At 32.6% G+C, this 21,088-nt stretch overlaps 2 protein-coding genes across 4 annotated transcripts; one reads left to right on the top strand and one right to left on the bottom strand.

Annotated features, from left to right (window-relative positions):
• Positions 1–8,405: 8,405 nt before the first annotated feature.
• On the bottom strand, positions 8,406–13,109 carry LOC108341077 (sphingosine kinase 1). 2 transcript variants are annotated; one of them, XM_017578694.2, is made up of 10 exons: positions 12,664–13,109; positions 12,295–12,417; positions 12,106–12,206; positions 11,162–11,234; positions 10,880–10,966; positions 10,715–10,792; positions 10,451–10,521; positions 9,618–9,917; positions 9,017–9,139; positions 8,406–8,887 (listed from the first exon to the last, which is right to left on the bottom strand). In XM_017578694.2, exons 1-10 carry the CDS (start codon positions 12,980–12,982, stop codon positions 8,696–8,698), a joined length of 1,467 nt encoding a protein of 488 aa, XP_017434183.1. In that variant the 5' UTR covers positions 12,983–13,109; the 3' UTR covers positions 8,406–8,695. The 2 variants fall into 2 exon arrangements, with proteins under 2 accessions (XP_017434183.1, XP_017434185.1); XM_017578696.2 differs by lacking the exon at positions 10,715–10,792 and having other exon boundaries at positions 12,664–13,108.
• Positions 13,110–15,468: 2,359 nt separating this feature from the next.
• Positions 15,469–21,088, top strand: LOC108343146 (calmodulin-binding protein 60 B). Of its 2 annotated transcripts, none has more exons than XM_017581239.2 (8): positions 15,469–15,873; positions 16,788–16,863; positions 17,399–17,457; positions 17,575–18,068; positions 18,134–18,294; positions 18,381–18,584; positions 19,095–19,338; positions 19,989–21,088. In XM_017581239.2, exons 1-8 carry the CDS (start codon positions 15,761–15,763, stop codon positions 20,543–20,545), a joined length of 1,908 nt encoding a protein of 635 aa, XP_017436728.1. In that variant the 5' UTR covers positions 15,469–15,760; the 3' UTR covers positions 20,546–21,088. The 2 variants fall into 2 exon arrangements, with proteins under 2 accessions (XP_017436728.1, XP_017436727.1); XM_017581238.2 differs by having other exon boundaries at positions 15,474–15,873; positions 17,399–17,478.

The following is a 21,088-nucleotide window of genomic DNA, read 5'->3' on the forward strand; positions in this document are numbered from 1 at the left end:
ATGGAAGCACACATTGCAATAGTTGATAACAAAGAACCTGGTTGAACTATAAACTATAATGGGTAAAATTGGAATGTGAGGTGTAAAATTTGGTGATGGGGTTGTTATTGTGTATAGATAAAGAAAAGAGTGAAACATAGACGGAGCAAACACGACAAGGGCAGATCGGTAATTGTAGGGGGTTTGACTGGTGCCGGACGCGTTGGAATCGAAGTTAAGGAATGAGGATAATGCAAGCACGTGAAAGGAATGGAGGGAGCGCGTGGAGTCAAGCTCTCACGCGCTGCGCCTGGGATTGTTAAGTTACAATATCCAATTATCTTGCATGGCCCGCTACCTCACGCTACGCAATCACGTAATTCGTAACTCCAACACCTATTTCCACTTCTATCTTGTTTGGGGCACGCGCTTTTTCGTTTTTAAGTTTCACGTTATATTTCGAAAAACTGTAGGGCTGGTTTTTTTAAGTAGATTTGACAGAATGAATTTAAATGGATTTGAGAGAATTTGAGAGAATTTGAAAATAAGTTTTTTTTGTCGTTTATTTGAGTAAATTTGTAGGTGAATGAGAGTGAATTTAGAAATAAAATTTGTGAGAATTAGTATAGAATTGTATTGACGTGACAAATTAAAAAAATTTATTTTCAAATTCACTCTCATTTACCTTCAAATTCACTTAAATAAACGACAACAAAATTTATCTTTAAATCCCCTCAAATCCACTCAAAAGAATAAGACCTTAGAAAATTGTCTTTTTATTAATGTAAGTCTTGTTTGGAGAATTTTCTTGAAGGTTTTTTTTTATTACAAATTAAAACGAGTATATACATAAATTAAAAACAAACATTTTGAAATAAATAATTGTTAAAAATATACGCCTCATTAATCAGGTTCGGTGATTAAATTTAATTTATTAAATTTAAAATAAATAAAAAAGGCTCTTCTCAATTGGATATAGTCATAAATGTGTGTCCATTACGAGATGTGTAATCAGTTGAAAGATAATAAGACTTAAATATACGAAGACCAAGAATTCAAAATAAAGTAAGTGGGAAGATAACACAGTTCACTGGAAGGACAAATGAGATTTAGAAATAACATTGAGACTAATGAATAATTTGACTTCGAAAATATTAAAGAATAAAAAGATTATATTTAAAATTAAAAGCAGTACTTCTAGGGAAGTTTGGAGATGAATTAGGTATAGTTATATTTATGGATGAAAAATTATGAGAATTGATGCATGAAACCAAACTTCCCAACCATGCAAGTCAGTACTCTGCACATTTCTTGATTTTCATAAATAGAATGCATAATTTAGTGGGTATTTATAAAATTTGTGCACGTTAAGATTAAGACAACCCGTGTTCCATGCTAGAAGAGGTAGTTTGGGAGCAATGGATGTTCCAACCAGATGCATGCATTGAAGATGAAAATGACAAGGCCAACAACCAATTTGACAGGGGTGGGAAAATTCCATAGTCATCCTTAATTATCGCTGGAGATGAAAAAGGACAAGAAACAGTTTTTCATTTTTGGTCTGATCATATGATAAACACTATAGTGTGAGAGACAAGTTGTTGCACAAAAGAGATTACAAACCAATCTCGACCACATCTAAGCATCTACGTTTCATGTGGCAACGACGTTGTTTTCCTCGTTGCTTGTTTCCTCCGAAAAACCAACACGTTTGCATAGTACTCGCACTCAAGGGATTATTGCAACCATTCAATCCATAGATTAATTCTAGGTTAATTCAAATTTTGTTCCAGCCATAACTAGGCACCAGTTTCAAAAATGAAAGGTTTTTGTAACTAAAGGATGCACGTAGAATTTTTTTTCTTTTTTTTTTCTCTTTTCTACGCTAGGTTGATTAGAAAAACAAAGAGCGCGAGACCAATCCAAAATTTGTTCTCTAATATGATGGATAAGCATTGATCAATTATTAATAATTAATTACCTATTATAACGAGTGAGTTTGTTTGTAACTTTTTTATTATTTGTTATTATACTTATAGGACGAGAGTAAATTATAAGATCAAATATATAATATAAATTTTTTCTTGTATATAATGGTACTGTATACAAATATTATGGCGACAATATCAAGATTTTAGTATATGTATATCGAGTTTGGAAAGCTAGTGTATTATATATATGTCTAAATATATAATAATTATTTGTCTTTATATGTATTTTACTCTTATGGTATAATAATATATCATGGTCTAACCAATTACACATCGGTAAAGACAACTTATATGAGAAGCGCATATTAACATTAAGATTAAGGCATCATAAACATAATTGATTAACTAATGACTAATCAAGTAAATTAATTATATATATAATGCTCATTTAGACCCCCTCTCTCAATCTTAAAAAGATGTGCACCTAAAACATCTATGCTTAAAAACACGAAATTTGAAGCATTTTTTCTCGATCTAAAACTACTTCTAAATCTTGAAATATATCGATCTTAGTATCTGTCATTCCATTTATTTATTTATATTTTGAATCTCAATTGACTAAAATACTTCCCGTACTTTTATTCATCCATGAAAATATCACTTATAAAATATCCTATTACTCTTCCTAATTTACAAAAAATATCACTCTGAAAATACTTATTATTATGTATTAATATTATTGTTATTATTATGTATTATTATTACTATTATTATTATTATTATTAAAATTATTATTATTATTATATATTAGTAGTATTATTATTATTACCGTTATTACTATTATTATCATTACTACATTATATGTTATTATTGTTAATATTATATATTATTAGTATTAGTATTATTATTGTATTATTACTATTAATAATATTATTATTAATATTATTAGTATTATTGTTATTATTGTTATTATATATTATTGCTATTATTGGTAATATTATATGTTATTATTAGTCGTGAAATTATCAATGTTATGTTATTATTAATATTTTAGTATTTGTATTGTTATTATTAATTTTGTTAATATTGTTATTCTTAGTATTATTATTACACATTTTTTATTATTAGTTTTTACTATGATTATATTTTAATATTAAATTTATATTGTTATTTTTTACGGGATTATGTTTTACAACATTTTTATATTTTTACTTTATCAACACTTTTGATTGTATATATTTCTTTGTCCCATATATCCATATGTTTCTATTTACAAATTTTCGTATTATTTTTATTTTACTCGGAATCGTTCATGAGTGTTAATAAAAAAACATTTATTTAATATGGTTAATCTTTTTATATATTTTGTTCACTAAAATTAATTATCATCTGGCATATATCATTAATGAGTCTGTCAATGAAAGATCATTAGAAAGAAACATTACTAATAAACTATAAATTCAACTTACATACACATAATTAACATAATCTCCAAACCACAAGATGAATTTACATGTCTTTTTCATTTTACAATACTCTACTTTTTCATTTATAATTGATATGTAATGACATTTGGATTACCAAATCATATTATTATATAAAGTAGTTTTTGTACATTTATTTTTTTCTCTTGAGAGTAGTGAAGTATGATTTTTCCGTAAGGATATTACCATGCTAGGTAATCAAAGACAAAATAAGACAAACGAAATTAATTAAGCAATAAACCCTTATCTTTTGGTTTATCTCTCAAGAGGATTAGACTTGCCGACTAATCTTACTATAAGTATGCTACTTTATATACTATCTTCATCTTCTTTAGGTATCATTCTTCTATATTAGTGGTTGCGTAAAATATATGATTTTTTTTATCATTAGCTTTTGTAATGTTATGATATTAGTTCATAACTCTACGTGGGCACATTAATTTTCACTGAATTTATATATTACTATTTGACTTTGACAGGAACATTTATAATGACATGTTTGATGTCATAGATTTTATATTAATGTTATCTTTTGCAATGATACTCTCAACTAGTAACATCATATACGACAAAAAAAACTTTAGGTTTAATTTTCACATATGAATACTCAATTGCCCATGATTAAGGCATGCCACATATGTCCAACCTAGTAATGTTATAGCTTTTGAAAGGTGTGAGTGAGTGTTTTTAAAGTATTGGATAATAAAATGATGGTTATGGATATTAAAAAAAATTAATTTGAAGTAATTGAGAATATTAAAAATGTGCCAATGCTTCTTAACACTATTTCTTAAAAGTATCTGTTGGGAAAAGCAGTGAGTTAACCTAAGATGCAGTGATTGATTTTTTATATTTCAAGGTTAAAACATTGTTTTTTAATTAATATAAAATATAAATTTAATTGACTCTTGAGCATGACTATTTTACTGTGAAATTGTGATTGTAATTATATTTTGCAGGGTCACGATAGTATGACGTTACTATGGTGAAATCTCAATATTAAAGGATATGTCACAAAATTCATTATAGTTAATGTAAATAAAAAAATGTTTTTCTACTAATAGCCAAATGACGAGTCTTATTATATTCTTATATTAAAGTATACATTATAAAAGAATCTTAAGGTAATACTATGCAATGAAAACCATGAGATAAAAAAAAAAATATTACAATTAAAATGTCAAATGTCTTAAATTCTTTTTTATAATGTTTTTTTGAGTTGAGTGATTATTTATAGAACAATATTCAACGAAATTGTTTTAAAACTGCAACAGCACAGATTATAGAAGTTTAATTTTATTGGCAGAATCAATTTTAAAAGAATAAACTACATTAAACCCTTTTTTTTTTTGTTTCAGGGGATTTTTTTAGTTATTAAAATATGCACGATTTCAGAATACGTTTACTTAAAATATGCTATACATGTGATAATGAGTTAAAGAAAGAAAAACATATATAAATTATCTTTCATTTTAACAGGTAAAGATTCATGGCTTTTGGACATGTGAGAAAACCGGTTGATTAGTGTTATAGACAATTCCATTTTAAAATATTATTTTATTTTCTGCATATTATTATTTAACAATTACTTGTATTCATCTCCCCATGTTGAAGTTTGACCCTTGAAAAGCAGTGGCGGTTTTTTCAAGGTTGTTAAAACTTTGGTCCATTCATTAATGACAGTGAACTTTAACTTTCTTCCTTCAAGCTCAAGATGCCAAAGATAAATTCTCATGCATTACATAATCTACCATTAAAAAACAAATGATTGACCTATACTGAATCTGATATTTTTAATCCAAACCTTAAATTTGTTACCAAAGGATACATTTTATAAGACATCTTTTTTTACCGATTTTATTTTTATTAATTAAATTGTTTTATCTTTTAAATTATGATTATTTTTTAAAATTAAATTAATTAATTATAATAAATTTATATCTATTCTTATTAATCTCAATTAATTTATTATTTTATTCTTTAAGTCTTATAATTATTTTTAAAATTTTAATTAATTACTTATGACATTATTATAAAAATAAATAATTATTTCTTTTAATAATTATAATAAAAAAATTATTTGTTCATTTATATATAACTATATAAAATAAGAGATAAAGTTAATTTATAGATAATTTTGTAAGATTTAATTAAATTTAGAATCTAGTTATGATATAGTTACAATTTATTATAATAAAATTTATTGTTTCTCTTAAATAATGAGAGATATTGTTAAATTGTATAAATAAATATAACTTGTATTTAAATATTAATTTTATAAAATTAAATTAGATTTAAAATATATCTCTTAATATTTAGTTCATGTTTTTGTTTTTAATTTTAAATTAAAATGTATTTTTATCAATTTTATCCTTTAAGTAATATTTTTTTACATATAACTGTTTTCTTTATTTTTACTATTTTTTAAAACTTATTTATTTTTTAAACTGAAATATGTCTCTCTCACACACACACATATATATGGGTTTGCTAACGCCTGTTTTTCAGTTGGTACATTTTAGCAATGTGTACCGGGTTTTAGTAGACAAAAATACCCTTATATATCATGGATTCTATGTTTTAAAGGTTAAGGGTATTTTAATAATTTTCATTCTCAAAACTAAAAAAAGGAAACCCCTCAAATCCTTACTCAGCTCTCTTATTCCTCTCAACCCTTCCTCTTTCATCTCTCTCACTCAAACCTTTTCTCTGTCATCCCTACTGTAGCTCCAATTGAAAAAATCAGAAACGCTTGCCGTTAAACAATTTGCCTTTGTAAAGAGTTGAGTCATTGACATATTCACCTTCAGGCAAAGGTTCATTCAAGATCTCTTCAATTTAATTAGATAAAATTATATACGACAAAAATTATAAAATGAAAACTCATTATAAAATCATTTTTTGTAAGAAATTGTTTAACAACTAGTGTTTCTGATTTTTTCCAGACCAATTACCAATTCTTTTGATGTTGCTTGTGGAAATTAGACAAGATAAATTATAAAATGAAAACTCATTATAAAATAATTTTTTGTAAGAAATTGTTTAACCGCGAGTATTTCAGATTTTTTTCAGGTCAATTACCAATTCTTTTATGCTTGTGAAAATTGGATAAAATTAGATAAGACAAAAATTATAAAATGAAAACTCATTATAAAATCATTTTTTGTAAGATTATTTAACGACAATTGCTTCTGATTTTTTCAATTGGGGCTACAATAGGGATGACAGAGAAAAGCTGAGAGAGGTGAAAGAGAAAGGGTTGAGAGGAATGAGAGAGGTGAGTAAGGGTTTGGGGTTTCTTTTTTTTTTTCATTTTGAAAATGAAAATTATTAAAATACCCTTAACCTTAAAACTTAAAATCCATAATATATGAGACTATTGGGTACACAAGTTAAAACAGGCCTACACAAGTTAGCAAACCCCAATAGTCTCATATATTATGGATTCCAGGCCTACACAAGTTAGCAAACCCCAATAGTCTCATATATTATGGATTCTAAGTTTTAAGGTTAAGGGTATTTTAATAATTTTTATTCTCAAAACTAAAAAAAATAAGAAACCCCAAAACCCTTAATCAAATCTCTCATTCTTCTAAATCCTTTATCTTTCATCTCTCTCACTCCACACATTTTCTCTGTCATCCTATGCTAGCCTCAACTGAAAAAAAATTAGAAAAACTGGCGGTTAAACAATCTTACAAAAAATGATTTTATAACAAGTTTTCATTTTATAATTTTTATCTTATATAATTTTATATAATTTTCACAAGCATAATGACATCAAAGGAATTGGTAATTGGCCTGAAAAAAATCAGAAGCACTCGTTGTTAAATAATTTCTTACAAAAACTGATTTTATAATGAGTTTTCATTTTTATCTTATCTAATTTTCAGAGGCATAATGACATCCGAAAGAATTGGTAACTGGCTTAAATGGTTATTTTTAGAGATGATGAAATTAAAGAGATTAGTGAAGATGATGAAATTGAAGAGATCTTGAATGAACCTTTGTCTCAAGGTGCATATGTCAATGACTCAACTTTTTAGAAAGACAAATTGTTTAACTTCTGATTTTTTAAGATATTTTTGTTTACTAAAACACAGTACACATTACTATACTAAAACGTGCCAACTGAAAAACAAACATCTAACGACTACATTACATTAACATAATAATACCATCCCATATTTTGCAGACCAACTTTACCCAACAAATATTCGTTATACAACTATCAGTAATTCGAGGGAACAAATGTTAGAAACAATATGTAAATTTTATTCAATAATTTATATTTTCAAAATTAAAATTCTCAAAAAGAAAAATGCAAAGTTGAATTATAAAATTTGTAACAACCAATCCTCATAATTGACAATTATTTTTTACATGAACGACATATTTTTTAAAAGTTTTATCATAGTAATTTTATTCAAAAGCTACGTTTGAAATAAATAGAAACATATTTTATAGCACCTTTAAGTAAATGAGCTAAAAAAACATAATATGAAGAGAAATTTATATTGTAATTTTTTCATAACCTATAATTTTTTTTTTATAATTATGAATGAAATAGTAAGACTCATCCTCACCTTCATTGTTATCCCTATTGAGAACAAATGTTGTGTTCTCCGCCTGAATCAAATTTGTGAAATTTGCATTAGTATCTCCTAGGAAATTCACAGAGATTGAAATTTTTTTTCAATGTTTTTCCAATAAACAAAAAATATTATAATTAAAACGTTTAACTGGAATTTTTAATTAATAAAAAACTTTTAATACACAATAACTTAATATAAAAAAAAATATAAACTAAACCCAAAATACAAATAAAAACAATAACAAATTAAAAATTAAAAATAAAAATAATATATCTAACATTACAAAACCTAGTTTACTAATTTATTTATTTTAACCAATGGTTATTGGTATAATAGAATATAAGAAATATAAGTTTTTGCAATAAGACATAACACATGAAATTTCACTGTAAAACGTTATTTAGACCCTTATCAAATTTAATCAAGCAATGAAGATTTGATTTTAATCATACGAGTACAAAGTGGGGCACGGCCCCACTTTTATCATGTATACTCTAATTTATGTGGTGCTGTACAAGATAAACAACTCATGGAAGGTTCTGTTTGTACATGTGTGTAACTGTAAACAAATTTCACCGAAGTGAATGGGCTGAGAAAAATAATTAAACCAAAGATTGTGTGTGAAAACTCATCTCACAGTACTACCAACGGAATTAGTACTTAGTCTAGTAAGTTTGAAAAAATCCATGACAAGACAAAAAAAGTACTATATCGGAGTAAAAAGTGTTGCTAAACCTTGATCCACTGCTATCTGTAATTTATCATAGGTCATCAAAGTCTTCTCCTCACACTTGTAAGTTCCTTTCCCTCTTGCCAGAACCTCACCATCTGCATCTATGATCCCTTCTTTCTCTTGGTCCTTGGTGCGTGGACCAGGTTGCAAGCTGAAAGCTTTCACCTGCATAATGTTGTGAAGATACAAACTTTATTAAGTTTCCTTACGCAAATAAACCAAAGCATGGCCATTTCAGAAGCTCGAAGTAACTGCTACAAAAAGCATTGTGCTTAAACATATTGATGATCAAACCTTTAGGTACGTGACGTACTGAGATTTTACATGTCCTCCTGTATTCAACTCTGACATCATTGATAGTAATGGTAGCGTTGGGCAATTCTTGATGATGATCAAGTCCAGATAACCATCAGAGAACTGCATTACAAGATCACAGCAACAAAAGATCAAGCCCGTAAGTAATAATGCTTATCATACATACGCATCCGTATGTGAGCTTGTGTATAACACAATGTCTCCCACTAGGCAGAAACTTATGAAAGAGAAAATTTAGACCATTAACAATATTCAGACGAATTTTCTTAGATGTGAAAAATCCAGGCAGCAATCAAAGACTTGAGATATTTATACTCTATTGTGCTTATTTTAATCTTCAATTTCCATGCATTTTTGCTAGTGGATCATTAAAATCCAGAAAAGTAAGATGCAAATAATCATTTCTTTTTGAAACAGCTACCATAGGGTGTTATGCTGTCAAATTGATACATAACCGGTGCTAGTAATGGTGTCATCACTGTCATATAAAATTGGAAACATTTCCCAGTTATATATGTTCATGAATAGAAGTGTGAGAAATCAAGAGGACATGCTTGAATCGTAGCCACTCAAAACTAACCTTTGCATCAGGTGCTGCCATTGTGTCTTCCGCACCCCAAGGCACATTGTGAAGCCAGACAGAAATAAAGGGTCCATTTATAACTCTCCAATTCAAATTTTCCACGTTTATTTCAGGTCCTAGATAACAAGGCCTTTGTTTATTAGTATGTTCTGCTTCACTTGTATCACTGTTGCTTCCTTTGCTAGTAGTAGGTTTTCCAGGGTAACTTGTGGGCTCCCCAAAAGCTTCAAACCCAGGTGCAGGCACAAAAGAAACACATCCAATGTATTGCCTCAAGTTCAAGAGTCGACAGAGGCCCTGAATCAGGAAAGTAGTGAGTGAAGAAAACTATAATGAACAAATTCAATCACTTATCTGTCAAACGAATCCCACTGCAAGTTTTCGAGGAAATTCAAAATAGCTTCTAGCATGTCATAAAACTACCCACTTCTTTTATAAAAAAATTATGATTTCTAAACAAATTGAAAATAGCTTATGCTATTTTTGTAATCTCTAAACAATAATCGCTAGATTGTCTTACTAATCAGTTTTTTCTAATCTGTAACAAACTGACCCATATTCTATTCTAGTGCTATAAATCAAGACTGTATTTTCTTAACTAAGTATCAGAAGACATTCTACATCGCATAAATAGCTTCACATTGTAAAATACAAGAAACTAAAGCACATGGCATGCAATTTAATGCTTATTTTTCTTTTATTCATGTTCCTTCCATCAAACCAAGTAAGGAGAAGATAATTACGATGATTACCCATATAAGAGAGACACATATAAGTGAAAGAAAAACATCATAAATAAACATGTGGAAATTGTAAAATGGATTACTGACATAGAAATCAAGTCGAGCGCTTCCCATCCACCTGTACTTTTCAGACTCTATGTCAATATCTGCCACCAGACCTGAAATAGAATAGTACCTCCAGTTTTATAATATGTCAAACGAATTGCATGGTTGGAATCATATGCAGACTCAAGTAGGGCGGGGATAAATCAAGAAAAGAAAGAATGAAATACAAACAGTTAGCCTAGATGTTTTAGCACATCTGCTGCAACCACTTCACTGAATAGTCCATTACACAGAGAGAGTGGTTACCCCATGCAAGCATCAATATACTGAAAAATCTTATTTCTCCTTGTATGATGGTAGCCACATCAAGTGGTCGTTTATTGCCTGTTGGTATTTAATAAACAGTTTAAATTTATAATAGCACATAAATAATGGACATGACATGTTTGAATGACATGGATGGATCAAAACCTCGTATAATGGCATGAACGGCATTAGCTACTTCACAAGGATCGCCCACAGAATCAAGAAGTGATTTCGCCATGCCATTTCCCGTACCTTCAACGCATGGAAGAACTTTTTAGCTTGGTAAAACAAAACTGTATAGTTGCCCATAAAACTTATTGTGTACAAATAACAAAAGATAAACCTTATAACCAAAACAAAACCCAATTAGTAACCCCACCTCTCACTTTAAAGCAATAAAGTCTAATTAGATAAAACCTATTCAACAAAGTAACGATGATGATAAACCTGCAGGAACTACCCCAAGGGGTATCTTTATTGCCGTTTCCCAATCCTCTCTTTGAAGAAGTCCATTTACAACCTACTAAAATGTGCAATGTCTGTTAGATTAAGAAAAAAAATTAAAAACAAAGACATCAAAAGTGAACAAGGGCAAAAGTATTCTAGAATGCACAGGTTTTGAAAAAACTTAGAAGTGAACCACATTGCGTTTTGAATTCCCACAGATGTCATAACATTCATTCGAATCTTCTGGGATTCATTGGAATACCACAACCAAATCCCCGAAGACCATTAAGTTTCTCAGGAAATAACAAAATCAAGGTATTGACTATATGCTTTTCAATTAGTCCACGAGCATGAGCCCATAAACCAGTACAGCATTAGCACATCTTGAAATGATAACTAAAATGGTTTACAGGCAGCAGATACTAATATTGTTTAACTCATACATTAAGAGCACCTCTCAATTAATCTTTCTTTTCTAACAAGGTTTGGAAAGACCAACTACTATCATGCAAATAACAATAGTTAGTGTTATGGTTTAAGGAGAAGAGGGGTTTTGAATATTAATCAGTTAGTTATAGGGGTTAAGTAAATATGGATAAGGGAGGTACAACAGTAGGATCCAGGGAATAGGTTGTCATCTATAAATTGAGCATTAGCCCTTTGTGAAGGGAAAACCCGTGGAAGGGTGACCCTTGAAGGAGAAATTTCTTTCATATTCCTTTTTCTTTTCGTCCTATTTCTCTCTAATTCCTAATTTGTGGTTCGTATAGTTTGACGAAACACATAATTAGCTACTGCTCAATATTTATTCATTGTAAACATGAAGCGTACAGAAAAATGTGTTCCGAATGCTATTACGATCATAATTTTTGCATTAATAATCGTGGACAAGATGATGACGAATAATAGCACACTGCAACAAGGATACTAGCAATGAAACTAACCTCTACCAAAAGTCCATCTCCACTAACACAAACAATCCCGTCGTATTTGGTAATGTCTAGCAAATGAGTAATTTCCTTTGCATGGAGCTGATGCTTGGTTTCTGAGGAAAATCATATCATATAAATATACAAATACATTTGAAAGGAAAATAGAAACAACAACGAAACATAGTCAAAGAATTAGAGTACCTTGGACTGTGATTTCGATTTGAGCATCTTCAAGAAGAGGTTTCACTTGTTCATCGAAAATCTTCGTAGCGGATTTCTTCCCACCAAATGGATTAACAAAAACAAACAACCTCTTAGGGCGACCTACATTATGACATAATTCAGTACACGTTTGCATTTCCGTTTGGAGAAGTGGAGAATTAAAAAGTAGTCTTACTTCACAGTAGCAAATTTATTTTCCCATTTTGGCACTAAAATTCACAATTGTACATCGAAATTTAGAGAAGCACTTTTTAAACTTTTAGCGATACACTTTCAGACTTCATAAACACATGCAACGCAGTTACAACAACCTTAACCGTACCGAGAGAAAGGTGAAATTTAATTTACCGAGGGAATCGACGAATTCACTAAGCTTTTGGCACCAGAGCCTGTGCGATTCCTCGGAAGAGGGCATAAAGACGACGTCGTTTCGAGCGAGTCTTGCAGGAGCGCCGGTGCTGCAGCATCCGTCTCGGGTCTCGACAAGACTCTTGATCTTGATGTAAGGCCCACTGGTAACGAAGGAGAGGACGTCCTTTTCAACGGACAAACAACGTTGGTTTCCCTCCGACCACCACAGACGGCCGTCGGCGAGCAGAGCAAGCGGCGTTACGATGCCGTTGACGGTGACACGGTCCGACATTAAGGGACGCTGCTGGGGATCCATAGCCGGTCCAAGTCTGGGATGGCCCACCTGCAGCCCGGTTCGATGATGATAATTAAAACCAAAAACCGGGTTTTGGCATTTGAGAGGAGAGAGATATGCTATAAGCAAACTATTACAAATATTACGTGGATACTGGTTGCTTACTTAACTGCAAACCTTGTCTGACGCCAACCACTTTGTGAAACCACGTCACAAAACATTATAATTCCTTTTTCGCCTTATAATCTATTTTTGTTTCAACTATCTACTATGTATTAAAATAATTTTAATTTTAAAAAAATACTAGATGTTATTCAAAACAATATTGGGAATTTTAAATATATTTAATTTTTTTACATTTAAATTTATGTAATCATTTCTAGGCCTTTATTCAACTCTTGTGAAGAAAATTTAGCTTCTTCGGATGGTGTATACCGAACGGTTTATTAATTGTTATTTCTAGGCCTTAATTCAATTATTGTGAAGAAAAATTAGCTTCTGTCCGATCTCTTTTTTCTGCATTGTATCGGATGGTGTATACCGAACGATTTATTAATTGGTAATCGTTTGGTTACCACTACAACAATGGTCAATCAGGTCACTATCCGCTGCATTAACTAAGGTCAACCAGGTCGAATGGTTTTTGGACCAGTGTTTATGTTATTGGGCCAATGGTCCATTAGAAGATAAAATAATCAAGGATATCTTATTAAAGATATTGATATGCGATTTATGAGCAACCAACTGGATTTGAAGGTAAGTCTGTTTATATTTTATTAGGTCTGTGTCGGTTTAGAGTCCATGAGACAAATACGTTTAACTGAGACTCCACTACGTTTTACTTACGTCTGATCAGGACTTAAATATTAAAACTATGATAAACAGTTCATAAAACCGCTCGTCGAAGTGCTTTTTTGCAGGTACCTTCCCCATCAAAAGTACAACCGAACGACATCGAGAGTCCAACCGAGCGGCACATGCAACTCAAGCATTTGAAAGCATTAAAGCCACGTTAGAAAGGTTAGTCTCTCGGTCCTACAAATCCCTACCGAAACATTTTGCGTCGATCGTGTTTCTCGTGGTCATCATTGGGTTTCTTCGGCATGCTCTCGGCCCCACGGTGGACGCCAAAATGTTTCGATAGGGATTTGTAGGACTGAGAGACTAACCTTTCTGACGTGACTTTGCTGCTTTCCAATGCTTGAGTTACCTGTGCCGCTTGGTTGGACTCTGGATGTCGTTCGGTTGTACTCTTGATGGGGAGGTATCTGCAAAAGGCACTTCGACGCAAGTTAGGAGCGATTTTATGAACTGTTATCACGGTTTTAATATTTAAGTCTGATCGGACGTAAATAGAACGTAGTGGAGTCTTAGTAAAACATACCTGACTTTTGGCTCTGCCTTTGTATTTATAATTTGTCTCATGAACTCTAAACCGACCATTGATCCAATAACTTAAACGCTGATCCAAAAATCATTCGACCTGGTTGACCTTAGTTAATGCAGCGAATGGTGACCTGATTAACCATTGTTATAGTGGTGACCGGTTAGCAATTAATAACCATTCAGTATACACTATATCCTATACATGCACTTTTTTCTTAACGTAAGTATTTTCCATTTCTTTACACATTCACGCTCCCTTCTTTTCGTAACTAGTTCCAACAAAGCATAACGGATATTCTTATGTCATTTATCTATTTATTTATTTCAATTTATTCAAAATGCTATTTGTTGGATTTGGCTATCGACAACATGGTAGTGGAGTTTGATTATTGATTATATTAAATTTTTAAAATTGAATTTTCTTGATGAAACTATTTTTTTCAAAAATAAAAATTCTCAATTCATTTATCTTTTCCAAACTCCTTTATTTTCTTCAGTTTATTAGGTTTGGATCATGCGACAACCTTTTTCTGACTCTTCTTATCAAATGAGAGGATTAGGAAAGAGTTTTTGTTCTTATCGTTGGAGGTAACGTGGGTGCTTATGACACTTTGCAACATGTTCATACGTCATCTTATCCCTTTTCTCTTTTCTTTCCATATATACTCTACATTTTAATAACTGTAAAAGCTTTTGAGAAAGAAAAAAATTCCCAAAATGCAAAAATATTTTTCTAGCATTGCAACATATTGAAGTGAAAAACCGACACAGAAGTGAACAGCACAACTAAAAATTGGGTCCATGTGAGAAAAGTAAAGGATCAAACGAGGCTTTTTCTTGCGTTGCAACTTGGGTCTACGTTTAGTCTTTTGTTTCCGGATGGCACGTAAGGAGCTTGAATATTATTTTCCAAGTGGCAAAAAACTATAACAGCAATTTCAACATGACACTGTTTATGACAGATTATTATCATGTTGAGGAGTGACAGTGACAGACGCACCTGCTGAATCACCCCACGTGGCAAGCCCCAATAAAATATTGACAAAGATTCTCAATCCGACGACCCAAATCCCATGATGTCCCGCGGCCGCAAGATCGAAACCCCACCGCCCAGGCCCAACAACCACTCCCAGATTCGCAAACCGTTAGATTATACCTATCACTCACACCTTAGCAGAAACAAATCTCACAGAAAGTGCCTCGGGTTCGTTAACACAGGCGTCGAACCGCAGAGAAAATTCCGCGAAATTTCTCAGATTCTGCACTTTTTTCTTTTGCTGAGGATTTTCAACTTTCTGCTTTTCTATCCGCTCGCGTTCCATCGAATCCGTGACAGTTACACTTCGTTATCCTTTGTCTCTTTTTTTAAAAGGATTTTACGAGAGACGACGAAATCCGACAGCAGTGAGAATAATGCAGACGAGGTACATGGAGAAATCGAGCAGCGCGGCGAGGGGGAAGCGCGGCTTAGATTCAGGCTCCACCGAAGAAGAACAACCTGAAAAAAAGCGACCTGCTCTTGCTAGGTGAATCATTTCCTGTTCTTAATTTTCTATCAGCTCTAGTGTACTAGTCACTATGATTCTTTTTTCTATCAGCTTTATTCGTGGTCACTGCTGACCAATGTGTAGTTAGTCCTTTAACTCGCTTCTAATTTTGAAGTACGTTTTCTAGTTCAAATTTTGTATATGAAATAATCATGAGTAACATCTCTCTACAAAACTCAGTGGTGGACTTCTCACCAATGACATGCATGATAACCCAAAAATACAAAGTCACTATACAACATTCGGACTTACAAATAATATACATATTCGTTCTATGCGTTTGGTCCTAATGAGAAAACCTTGGTCGGTTCATTAATGGAAAGTAGGTTTTGATGTGAATTAACCATATAAATGAATACGCGACTGGAATAACGTCCCGAATGGATGTTCACATACCGCTGATAAAAAAGGAGGGGCGGGGATAGCTCTTGCCAGATTAACTGAATAGAACTAAATGTGAAGTTGTTGTGATTTTTTTTAACCTAAACAATAAGAATGGGTGAATTAGATCTTTGGTTTAGTAAAAGCGAGGCTTAAGATGAGATGAGAGGAAATTAGAGATATGTGACAACAGATGAAGTTTAATATGAGTAAGAGAACCAAAATTGTGATTTTCTTTCTTGCAAGTTTATATAAATGGTTTTTAGGAGAAAACATAGAAAATGTTATTTATATTGTTTTTCAATCAAAATTAAAATTTTATTTTAGTATTAATACATAACCTTTATTATGGAAATTACTAAGAAAAAAACTATAATTTGATTAGAAAACAGTACCAGCAATATTATGAAACTTCGTGCCTTGTTATCACTGTATTAGAAAACTTTGAGATATGTCATATCTATCTAATGAATGAATTTAATGTTTTATCTATTTATTCACATCATTTGCAGCGTTATTGTTGAAGCCCTCAAGGTGGATAGTCTGCAGAAACTTTGTTCATCACTGGAGCCTATTCTTCGTAGAGTTGTAAGAAAATTAAGTTCATTGTAGTATTGATTTGCTTCAGGGTGGACTTATATATTATTTGAAGTTATCACTTGTACGGATTAATCATCCCTTGAAACAAAAACTCTGGATTACTGGCCCATTTTGAAAAAACCTTCTGTCTTCTTGAGGATGATAGGTTTGGCTAGAATCTAGATGTCAGTCATGCCACTATTGTGTGGCTTAAGATAAAATTGGATAGAGTACTTGAGATCACATATTCAAACCTTAACAAGCCGAAAAAGGTCAATTTTTTTATAAAATAAATAGTCCTTGTGTTGCGAGAAAGGCTTCCTGGAATAACATTTATTTACCTGACTCAGGCGCTCTTTTGTAAAATTGTGATAAAGGCCATCATTCTGTCCTGTGGTGTATTTAAATGCCTTTACATGTCAAATAGAATTCAATGGAACAACTCCGTAGGTTAAGTTAACCTAATTGCATGTATGCCACTTTCCATGAGTGATGTTTGATCATGGACATATCTCATATCTTAGTCTTGCTTCCTGCTCAACAGGTTAGCGAAGAAGTAGAGTGTGCTTTAGCAAAATTAGTCCCTGTCAAGCTTAGTGGAAGGTATTACTTTGTCACTTCAAGGTCAATTTCATGACCATATTTGTTTGATAAATTTTATCTTATCCTAGTGTATTTGTATCTATATTTTAATTTTCTAATACTCAAACTAAAATACAGGTCTTCTCCCAAGAGCATAGAAGGCCCTATTGACAGCAGTCTACAGTTACAATTCAGGAACAGGTTATCCCTTCCCCTCTTTACTGGTGGGAAAGTGGACGGAGAGCATGGCAGCGCCATACACATTGTTTTGATTGATACAATAACAGGCCATGTTGTTACATCTGGCTCAGCTTCGTGTGTCAAACTAGACGTTATTGTACTTGAAGGAGATTTCAATAACGAGGATGATGATAATTGGAGTGAAGAAGATTTTGATAGTCACGTAGTTAAAGAGCGGGAAGGAAAAAGACCTCTTCTGGCTGGTGATCTGCAAGTGACGCTGAAGGAGGGTGTAGGAACATTGGGTGAGCTTACATTTACAGACAACTCTAGTTGGATAAGGAGTAGGAAGTTCAGGCTGGGGCTCAAAGTTTCCTCAGATTGTTATGAGGGAATGCGTATTCGTGAAGCCAAAACAGAGGCTTTCACCGTTAAGGATCATCGTGGAGAATGTAAGTATAACTTCACTATTTCTGTTCGACCCTTCTTCTGTCATGAAACTGATTCTGGATTGCAGTATACAAGAAGCATTACCCACCTGCCTTGAATGATGAGGTCTGGAGACTGGAGAAGATTGGAAAGGATGGTTCATTTCACAAAAGGTTAAATAAAGCAGGAGTATATACAGTTGAAGATGTCGTACGACTTGTGGTCAGAGATCCACAGAGATTGCGGAATGTAAGAATTTAATCACTTTTTTGTCAGGGGAAGATTTAAAATTTTATCCATCCAAAATTTTCACAGATTAACGATATCTTATGCAGATTCTCGGGAGTGGTATGTCAAATAAAATGTGGGATGTTCTTGTTGAGCATGCAAAGACTTGTGTTCTCAGTGGAAAACTCTATGTATATTATCCCGATGGTGCAAGGAATGTTGGTGTTGTTTTCAATAACATCTATGAGTTGAGTGGTCTAATTACCAATGACCAATATTACTCTGCTGATTCTCTCTCAGACAGTCAAAAGGTAAGCGAACCTGTCCTCTGAATTTTGCATTTATTCTTTGAATTTGGACTAAACTGTTGGATTTCTTTCATAGTATGCTTAATCTGATTTCTCATGTCACTTGTTGAGATGTGGTTTCATTCTTGCGGTTGTATTGTTTGTGCATCCAACTTTTAATCTTGAAGGAGTCCGATTCTAAGGAAAAATATAAAACTTAATTGGATCTTATGCTTCACTGCAAGTCATTTTGCTTTTATTCTTGAGTTCTTGCAGTACTACACTAAACTTATTGCTAGTTTAAAAAGAGGCTCAGGCATAGAATATCCGCGTATTTTTTTTCTTTCTAACTTGAGTGAACAGATCAGATAGGCAGTTGGCTTAGTATAAATATACCCATTATTGATCTAGGTGCCAAAGGTGGGATGTTCTGCTTTCTAGGAAAGGAAAGTCGAAGTTGAAAAAGGTTTACGAAATTTTTTTTGACGAAGAAAGTTGAAGTTTCTGAAAAATGCGAATCTCACATTCTTGTAGGTTTATGTGGACACACTGGTGAAGAAGGCATATGAGAATTGGATGCATGTTATTGAGTATGATGGCAAGTCTCTGCTAAGTGCCAATCAGAATATGACTTTGGGCACCTCCCATCCTCTAGCTGCAGGGGGTTCCCATGATTATTCAATTTCAAACTCCCTTGATCAGCAGACCTGCATCCCAAGTCTACCAGTTCCTGCAACTACTGGGCAGCCTTCAATGGATCCAGCCATAGCAGTCGGAGGTATATTGTTCCAACCGTAAGATTGTAACATTACCAACAATACCAGTTCCTTTGAAGCTTTTTTTTTTTGCCTAATTTCATTTTAAGTTTCCTCATACGTTTTCCCTTTCTTTCTTTTTTTTCTCTTTTGGTCTTTTTCCTTCTTTCACCTGTCATTTAGCTAATTACAAGAGTTAATACTTCCCTATTTTGACACAAATTCTAGCGTAAAATCTGTGGTTGAGATGTTGGCGCACATCTCAATCGCATATTCTACGATTCAAAACTACTTCTATTAAAATCTTACTCGGCTCACAAATATACGGTCTCTCAGTCCAACGCCTAACACTGAGTGTTTCTCTTCTGAAAATGATCAAAGTGGACAGATTCTTCCCGCATACCGGGCAGCAAATCCTTTTTTTTTTTTTTGTAAAGACTAGTATTTAGATTTTGGAGTGCATGTCGATATATTATAATCCAACAGATTTGTTGTATAACTAGTATTTAGATTTTAGAATGCATGCTAAGATATTAATGTGACAAATTTGGTATGTGTCATATTGTGAAAGAGTAGAAAGCATTACGTGATAAATTTAGTGACTTGATATTTACCATACATCAATATGAAGAATATTTTCCTCAGCATCGATGTTTGTCAATAATGTGTGCAGGTTATCATAATGTGACGACTACCAGATCCTCAATGCAACCACAGAATGACAATCTTCATTCTTCTATTCAGTTTGATAACACACTCCCACTGCAAAACCAGATACTGAATGCTTCACACCAATCTCAACTTCCTAGAAATGAAAATGAGATGACTCTTGGTTCACGACAACCAGCTACTCCGGGCTTTCAAAGTGTCGGCATTTCAAATCCTAGTTATAGAGGATTTGAGGACTACTTTCCAGAGGAGGAGATTCGAACTAGAAGTCATGAGATGCTAGAAAATGAAGACATGCAGCATTTGCTTCGTATATTTAATATGGGAGGCGGGCAATCCCATGCTTCCTTCAATACCCCAGAAGATGCATACCCTTATCCATCATCTACTTACATGCCTGCGACCTCCATGAGCTACCACTTAGATGATGAACGAAACCGTTCCTCGGGAAAGGCTGTTGTGGGCTGGCTTAAGCTTAAGGCAGCTTTGAGATGGGGCATTTTTATTCGGAAGAGGGCCGCTGAGAGACGGGCACAACTTGTTGAGTTGGATGACCCGTAGAATTTGAACTACGAGCAATCTCACCTGCTGTGATCTTGAGCCATGACTTTTGTGGTTAGAGCATCAAATACTACTTTCTGGTACTCAAAATAGCTACGATATTGAAGCTTTATAGCATGAATTGAGTAAATATGAAATTTGGATTAAATTATTATTTGGTGCAGCCTTACCTTAAAGCTCCTAATGTGCCTTTATAAAACAGTAGTACAGCAACATCTGCCTGTACAGGAATACCACCCTGCAGCAACTCTTGCATCCGTTTTACTTGTGACGTTTTTTCCAATCTACATTCTTGCCTGCAAATTGTGAAGAATTGACAGTTTACCACCAGGTTTAAACCCAAGTCTGCAGTGACTTGAAATTTCCAGGGTCTCCATCTGGAAACTCCGAAAATTAGGGTCGTTTCTTGGCATTTAGCAGGATGTACTGAATTTTGTGTTGTAAGCTAGATGGGTTATTCTGACTGGTTTGTTTTGTGTGCCGTTTTCCTGTACAATAATTATAATAAGTACCGAACAGCTGAATTTTACACTGCTATTATTC

This window comes from Vigna angularis, chromosome 6, assembly GCF_016808095.1.
Source record: "Vigna angularis cultivar LongXiaoDou No.4 chromosome 6, ASM1680809v1, whole genome shotgun sequence".
Classification (NCBI taxonomy): Eukaryota; Viridiplantae; Streptophyta; class Magnoliopsida; order Fabales; family Fabaceae; genus Vigna; species Vigna angularis.